Source organism: Alligator sinensis, unplaced genomic scaffold (genome assembly GCF_000455745.1).
Source record: "Alligator sinensis unplaced genomic scaffold, ASM45574v1 scaffold191_1, whole genome shotgun sequence".
NCBI classification, from domain to species: Eukaryota; Metazoa; Chordata; order Crocodylia; family Alligatoridae; genus Alligator; species Alligator sinensis.
Window position 1 is genome coordinate 502,018 of NW_005842282.1, and position 8,862 is coordinate 510,879.

The window sequence follows — 8,862 nt, forward strand, 5'->3', positions numbered from 1 at the left end:
CCTTCTTCTCACTGTCTTAGTGGCACCAATTGCAGGGAAAATTCTGCTCAGCTCCTGCAGCCCCAAACTGAAACATTTTCCAGGAATCATCAGTGTATTTCTCTCTGCAATTTCAGCCCTCTACTGAGCATGTGCAAACCAAGGTTCTTTAAATCTCAGAATTTAGCCAAATTTGGGCAGATTTTCATGGAAACCTGAAAGCACATCTCAGATATCAAGGTAATCCCTTTTTCCTGCTAAATTCCAAATTCATACTCCAAAACACAGAAGTAATAGAATTCTTCAATGTAGTTCTCTTAGATTAATTGTAGCTCTCATGATTAATTCTCAGAAACAGCTGACTTGTTTTTGTTGAAATTAGAAAAATCAGACTGGGATAAATAGATGGATTAGATCAAAAATTTTGGCCATGGAATATGGATAGTGTATAATGTTTAAGCAACTATAGTCATTGCTACCTGCATAGTCTACATTAATGACTCCAGATAATAGAACAGTTCCTCTGCCATAAATATTTCAATCTTCTTGCTCAGATAAAAGTTAGCAATTGGCAAGATTATCAGGGTCAAGAGGTGTTTTCTTGAGTAGAGTCTAAACGTGTCTTGCATAATGTAAATGGAGATCTTGACAGGTTTCATAATTAACAATTCCTTCCCATTGAACATTACTCTATATGCATTTGTTCATTTATGAAGGACAAAGATAGCTATATTTCATAGGTCCTCCACTGGATTGTACCTCTTTGAAATTAAATTACATCAGCGATTCTGAAAAGTTGGTGCAAATACTATTCTAGATCACAGCTTTTTATGCTACAATACAGTGGTTTTCAATCTCTTTAGACTCGAGGCACCCGTCAGCACTTAGTTTTCCAAAGCCAAAAAACTAATGAAAGCTAATAGATCAATTCTTCTGTTGCAAAGAACTCAGAAAGACCGTAACAGGTCAGAATGTTTTTGACGCTATGGATTCCTACTTAAAAATATCTGGGTTTATCTTGTAAATCATGTGTAGGTGTTTGAACACCTAACATGCTAATATGGTGTACCGCCCAGTGGCACCCTCATTGAGAATCACTGCTATAATTTGTTACTAATAATGTTCTAAAAATTGCAAGCAGTGAAGTCTAGGCTTCTCATATGGAGATACCAGATAAGGTACAAACTCATTAACTGGAGATTTTTCAAGATGAGCCTGGATAAGCATTTGAATAATGCATCCGGCAAGGGGCTGGACTAAATAATCCTAGAGGTTCCTCCCTACCCTCTAAATCTTTGAGATTACTCAGGTTGACCAGGATGGGAACAGATTTTCACTTTTTTTCCAGTCAGGCAGATACTGTTTTACTTACACATATTTTCAATTACTCCACAATGAATTGGCAAGATATTCATGAAAACATATGGGGTGGGACATTTGTTTTGTAGTGACATAAATAAGGCATTCATTACAAAACTCCCTTATGGATGAACAACATATAAGTTCTTCTCTGTCTAGCTTTCATGTTTATTAGATACAGTCTATCTGATTAGGAATGCAGCATGTGACTGACAGGCATCTGATAAAGGTCACAATGCTGGCCTATAAGGAAACAGAATAACTCATCCTATATTTGAAAAGCTTCTTTTAAATTCATTTCTCTCCCTATATTGCATTATATGAAGGTTCTGTAATAGCAAAGCTGTGAAACTGCAGACTTGCTAAGGCTCAGATTGTCATGTTTAATGAAATCTCTCTAATCCTAAAAAAATCTTTTATGAATTGACAAGTATAGTCTACTACAAAATGAGATGTCATAGACAGATGTTTGTGGTTTCTCTGTATATTTGTTAAACTAAATAGATTGCTTGTGTTGTGTGTGTGTGTGTGTGTGTGTGTGTATGTTCTAACAGGAAATGTTGACAATGCTTATACAGTAAAAGCTCTGTTATCCAGCATCCCCTGGGAATGGGATATGCCGGGTAACAAAATATGCCAGTTAACTGAGCGGCCCCAGCCGCCACTTCTCCTGCCATGTCTGGGGCGTCCCTCTGCCCCTCCCGCGGCATTGTTGCCCTTCCCGCCATATCGCTGCCCCTCCCACGGGCCCTGCAGGCCCCACGGGACAGGGAGGTGGGCCCCACACAGCCTGTTATGGCCCCAGCCCGTGGGGGCTCGGCAGCACAGACTGCTTTGCCCCAAGCCATAGGGGCTTGGAGAAGCCGGAAGTGCCACGGTGGACACTTCCAGTTTCACTTTATTTTACAAACTGGCATGCCGGTTAGTGGAGGATGCCGGATAACAGAACTTTTACTGTATATGGAACTTTGGTGCAAATGTAAGTAGTCTATGTACTTACATAGTATGGATCACATTTGTGGGCATGATAGCTCTGTGACAAATTGGAAAGCCAAGTTATAAATCCTTGATAATGTCAAATCCCTTTATCCACCAGTCCATCTCTGTGGAGTATTCTGATATTCCAAATTCTATAGCAGCTTCTACTAGCCTCAATTAAATGGACTTGCTTCAGAAATATTTCCTTCTATTCCTCCACCAAAATTACATTTGCCGCAGGCCCAGGATGGGCCTACTGGTTTTGTAGTGTCCTTTGGGTTTAGTTTGGTGGATGGGCTCTTGATGGTGTTGGTTTGCTGTCAGTGTTGACAACACTGAGGTTAAAAAATGTGTAGAATCTAGGTGACCTTTTAAAATGCGTTTAAAATGTGTGTGCATTTTCTAATTACTGCAGAATGCAGAACTAATTTCTATGATAATGGTTGCTACACTAATGGTTACTCTGGAAGTGCAATATTTAAAAGACATAACTGTATCCTGTACAGATTGTCTCTCTTTCTTTCTCAAAGTATTACTCTGGTTGTTTTTACATAATTACTTTTGGCATCAATTTAAGTAAAAGTTCATCCTCAAAATTATCTCTGAATTTCTCAATCCACTTGAACCTTAATCTGTCTTGGTGTAATGTCTTGGAGCTGGTAAGGGTGCTTTCTGATTGGAGTCTGTAATCCCACAAGGAATTGCACCACTTTCTTCTGATTCAAAGTTTCCTGCTTGTTGCAATATGTGTTATTTCACAGGAATGAAAAGTAATTTCCTATCAGTCACTTATGTAGAGGTTGTTGCTAGGGAACGTTACTCAGGCATTTTCTCAGTATTAAGGCATTACTTCTATTAAAAAACTATGTTTTCATTATGTTTATAAACTTGCCATAAATAAGGCACTTCAGCTTGAAGCTTATGTTTCCCATGAGTCGGTGGTTATCTTGCTAAAACCAATATCTAGTAAAAACACCATAGCCATTTTAAAATTATGAGGAAGACATTCTTTGACACTGTAGGCTAGTGGTTTTCACCCTGTGGTCCGCAGACCCCTGGGGGTCTGCAGACTATGTCTAAGGGCTCTACAAAAGATGACTGTGATCAATCAAAAGTATGTGAATACCTACCCTTACAATTTAAAAGGGTCCACACCTCAATTCACCATTTTAAGGGTCCACAAATGAAAAGTTGAAAACCACTGCTATAGATAGCTGACATCTCAAAGCATCCACACCAGAAGACAGGCGGGTGATCCAGGCTGACCTGGACAGGCTCAGCAAGTGGGCGGACAAGAATCTGATGGTGTTCAACGCCGATAAATGCAAGGTTCTCCACCTTGGGAAGAAAAACCCGCAGCATCCTTATAGGCTCGGCAGTGCTATGTTGGCTAGCATTATGCAAGAAAGAGACTTGGGGGTCATCATTGACCACAAGATGAACATGAGCCTGCAGTGCGATGCTGCGGCTAGTAAAGCGACCAAAACGCTGGCTTGCATCCATAGATGCTTCTCAAGCAAATCCCGGGACGTCATTCTCCCCTTGTACTCAGCCTTAGTGAGACCGCAGCTGGAGTACTGCGTCCAGTTTTGGGCTCCACAATTCAAAAAGGATGTGGAGAAGCTAGAGAGAGTCCAGAGAAGAGCCACGCGCATGATCAGAGGTCAGGGAAGCAGACCCTACGATGACAGGCTGAGAGCCCTGGGGCTCTTAGCCTGGAAAAGCGCAGGCTCAGGGGTGATCTGATGGCCACCTATAAGTTTATCAGGGGTTACCACCAGCATCTGGGGGAACGTTTGTTCACCAGAGCGCCCCAAGGGATGACGACTAGGTCGAATGGTCATAAACTACTACAAGACCATTTCAGGCTGGACATAAGGAAGAATTTCTTTACTGTCCGAGTCCCCAAGGTCTGGAACAGCCTGCCACCGGAGGTGGTTCAAGCGCCCACCTCGAACACCTTCAAGATGAAACTGGATGCTCATCTTGCTGGGATCCTATGAACCCGGCTGACTTCCTGCCCTTTGGGCAGGGGGCTGGACTCGATGATCTTCCGAGGTCCCTTCCAGCCCTAATGTCTATGAAATCTCTGAAATCTCTTTCAGAGCTGTTATATCTATTCTCTAAAATCTTAGTTTGCAGATCACTGATCCAGCGGACAGTAATGAGTCTGTGTCAGTCCAGATACAAAACTTGTTCACTTTAAAATATGTGTCAAGTAAACTCTGTTTCCATAAGTACAGTCTGTTAGAGATCTGTGTGTTCCTTATGCACTCTATTTCAGAGTTTTGGAGGGTCTGGGTTTTTTGGGGGGGTTTATTTTTGCTACAGTATCCGTTCATGGCACAAGCATGCTGTATCCTACCATGCTGTCCTCTTGTACCCTGAAGAAGCAGTTCTTCCCTCAGCACTCCAGGTAGATGACTTCAGGGACTTTTAGGAGCTCATGAGGAAGGTGGCTCAGATTGCAGATTCCAGTTGAGAAGAAGGGTGAAAAGCCCACATGCAGGATCATAGATATTTTGTACCAGCCTATCCCTAGAAAGCTTGCCTTTCTCATCAGTTACATCAGGGGTTTTCAACCTTTCTAAAGGAGTTACCGTTTCTGGGTACGCTTCTATCGGGGCAGGGGTGTGTGTAGTAGCAGCCAGATGCGGGGGTGGGGGGGAGCAGCAGCTGGACAAGGAGCAGGAGGGTGGTAGATGGTGGCGGCTGCATGCGAGCATCCCCCCGCATCCTGCCAGACAGGCGCGCCTGTGCTGCCCGCAGAGGGGAGTTGCTGCCCTCCCCCCCCAACCCTGATCCTGGGAGGCAGTGGTGCTCCATCCCTGCCTGCCTGCACATACCCCCTAGCCCCTTTCCAAGTACCCCTGATTGACAACCCCTGAGTTACACAATAGGTTCTTCATTAATGTTTGCAAAGCAGCCAACTGAAGCTCCACGTACAACTTCACCAAACGTTACATCATCACAGTGATGTCTAGAGCAGACAGTGGATTTGGCAAAACAGTCCTTCAGACACTATTTGCATGGGACTATTGGAGTTGCATCCAAGTGGACTGGGTACTGCTTTGAAGTTGCCTATAGAGAAATGTGCATTTGGACAGGAAGGAGAAAGAGAAGTTATTTACCAAGAGCTGTGTTGCTCATTCTGTATCCTGCCTTCTTTCCCCTCCTCAGAATTTCGAGTACTCTGGGAATTTACAGTAATAAGCACATACTACCCTTTAGACCAGGGGTGTCAAATGCATCTTGGGTTCTGGGCTGGATCCAAACCATGGGCTACTTCTGAGCTGGATCCATGGTGCCAGCAGCAGCTGTGGTGAGCCTGGGGGCCGTGAAGTGGATTTCTCCCCCCACGCCAGCCCCATCTCACCACAAATGACCATGTCTGTTGGGGCCCAGGAACCCTGAATTCTGCAGCAGGGCCCACTAGCCAACCCACAACTTCCAGTTGCGTACTGTACTACCGGTGGGTTAGATAGAACAGTTCTATAGGCTGGATCCATCCCATGGGCAATATATTTGTACACCCTTGACATGTAGCATGAGGAGAGGAGAGACGAGGCACGTGCACTCTGTAGATACTGCTAAGATAAAAAAGTCTAAGTGCTTGAGGCAAAGGTGTATTCACCATAGGATGTGTTTGGACAGTAACCTCCATAGAACTCCAGTTGCTGGTGAGTAATTCTTTTTCACAAAGTCTATACACTGGCAGTGATCTTTTTTTTTTGCTTTTTGCTTTCTTTAGTGGACAGTATTTCTACATGTACCTGTGCAGTACCTAAATATTTTGGTTGACAACTTGTTTATTTGAACTATTTCTTACTATTATTTCTCGTTCAAAGTACAGTAACTTGTGTTTTAGGTAGAATAGTGTGCATTTCATCTACAGTGTTTAGTCAGTTTGCAATATTTGGAATTACAATCTAGTAGAAATACATTCTATAGTTGTGTCTCAGAAGGGTATAGATAATATAACAATTTTTAATTACATTTTAAGTTTCTTTCCAAACCTTGAGGCTTCTATTGCCTGTCACATGGATAGTTTAAAATAAATAACTATAAAACTGCTACGTTGTTGTTGCACTTATAAGCCAGGCATAGACATTACACTTTTATCAATATAAGTGATTGGAAACTTGTCTATACCTGTACCAGAACAGTAGTTTGGCACACAAAACCTGTCTACACCTATAACAGAAGTTCAGCACAGACTGGCTTAAAAATGGTGGAACCTGGTGTAAGATTTGCTTCCCTCACCAAAGGGCAAATATGTGTTCTGTTTACTAACGTTCTAAACTATGCTGCTTACAGAAAACCACATAACTTAGATCAATTCCACCTCAGACTTTTTGAATGTCTGTACTTAATCATAGAATCTAATAATAAAGCCTGGGTCCACTGAGCCAGGTGCTGTACAGACATAACAGAATGACTGTTCCCAGAGATGATCCTAGCAGGGCAAATCAGCCTGTGCAGAGCCCGACACAAAGAAGCCATCGTGGGGGAGAGGTGGTGGGCGTCTGGACGTGAAGCCAGTGGTGGCACAGAGCCACCAGCACTAGGTGGGCCCTGCAGGAAGGGCTGTGACAGCTCCTTCCGGCTCCACGAGGCCTGGGGCAGTTGTTCCTATTCACCCCCAACTAGGGATGGCCCTGACTTGAGAGACCTAACAACAGTCCAAATACATATTCATAAGTTAAACATACTAAAATATATTTAATCAAATGTCATGCTAAAAGGCTTTAAATTGATCACAGCAGGGGTCAGAAAGAATTTTTCCTTTCTTACAACAAGGTACAATCTACAACTCATTTTTGAAGGGCTAAGATTTTTACTTAAGCATTGGTTATTGGGCATTACTACAGGCAAGACACTTCAGCTGATTGAAGCAAAGGTCTGAATCAGCATGGGGCACAGTACTGGAGGGGAATAGCGCATCTTCCTAGGGCTCCGGAGGTGAGAGTTCCAGCATTACTCTAGGGTCTTGACAAAGACCACCTTCAACAGCCTCACCTGCATATAGGTACCTGATATTTGGGATGGGGAGACAAGAATGGCCTGAAGTGAAGCTGGCCCCTGTGTGCCATTGGATACAGGAAAGTGTTGTGCCTCAGTCACAGTATCCCAATGAGCCTTAGGACTTGTGCAGATCCTTGATTTGACTGAGTCAGTATGGTAGGTTCTCTGATTCTAGAGATGTGTTTGGAGAATAAAGGATTATGTTTAATATTTTCTTCCTTTGTGTTTTAAAACTGAAATGCAGAATTACAAAAACATTTAGGCTAGGTGGGGAAAATCTACCCCTTGGATGCTTGTGGATATGAATTTGCATAAAGATGTCTTTTCTTTCTGATTGCCTTTTTAGGTTGTACTTGTCAGTGGACATCTGGACAGCTGGGATGTTGGACAAGGAGCCATGGATGATGGTGGTGGAGCATTCATATCATGGGAAGCGTTATCTCTTATTAAGGATCTTGGTAAATATTTAGTCAAAGAAATATTCTAATATGTAAGATTTCTAAGATGTTCAATGTCATTTTTTTTAAAAAGAGAAGATAGTATATGCCTTTAATCTTCTCCATTCTGAGCACAAATACTCACCATTCAAAGGAAATATTCCTCACTTTTACTTTTACATCACCTTTTTCTTCACAGGACAGAATTAACCAGTCCGTTTCTAAAAATAAAGCATCTGCAGGATTATATAAAAAGAGAGAGTTTAACTATAGCTTTAATATAAGTGCAGATTTGGAAGACTGATTCAGAAATTAGTTTATTGATTTAAGACAGGGGTTTTCAACCTTTTTTGGTTGGTGTACCTCCTTACTGATTGATGAGCAAGGGGGTCCCCCACGCACAGTGATAAAAGCAAGCAGAAGCGCCTGCGGCGAAACTGGAAGTGCCCCCGCTTCTCTGCGCTGCTGCTGTGTACCCCCTGGGGCCTTCCCAATTACCCCCAGGCATACATGTACTCCTGGTTGACAACCCCTGATTTAAGAGATCATAAGCAATTGATAACAGTTTGTTACCAGTGCTTGGTCCATTGTGGTGCAGCCATTTAAATGGATCAAGCTTAGTATATGACTTAAAAAAATCCTTTTTGTACCTAACTTGTTTAGAGCATAAACTCTTATAAGAATTAATTCATGCTCATGTGCTTATTTCATGTGCCCAAAATACCCTAATACTGGGCGCACAAATCATTCTTACTAGTAGTTATCTGGCATTCTTAAAAGAAGAGACCCAAAAGTTCAAGATGTGGTTTATAGGCAGACAAGGTTCTTTGGGTGAATATGGTATCTTTTATTAGACCAACTAAAATAGTTGGAGAACAATTTTTAAGCAAGCTTTCGGGTTCAAAAACCCTTTGGGATTCACCCAAAGAACCTTGTCTGCCTATGTCATCATAGAAGTAGGGTCAGAAGGGACCTTGTAGATCTTCAAGTCCGACCCCCTGCCTGGGCAGGAGGAAAACTGGGCTCAATTGACCCCAGTCAGGTAGGCATCAAGCCGCTTCTTAAAGACCCCCAGGGTAGGAGC

At 42.6% G+C, this 8,862-nt stretch overlaps 1 protein-coding gene across 2 annotated transcripts in view; it reads left to right on the forward strand.

Annotated features, from left to right (window-relative positions):
* Positions 1-8,862, forward strand: part of CPQ (carboxypeptidase Q) — a 320,242-nt gene that overhangs the window by 195,093 nt on the left and 116,287 nt on the right. For both annotated transcript variants that reach the window (XM_025209315.1, XM_006027994.3), the window contains exon 6: positions 7,688-7,799. In XM_025209315.1, coding sequence (XP_025065100.1) covers positions 7,688-7,799 — 112 coding nt within the window. The remainder of the gene's footprint in view (positions 1-7,687; positions 7,800-8,862) is intronic.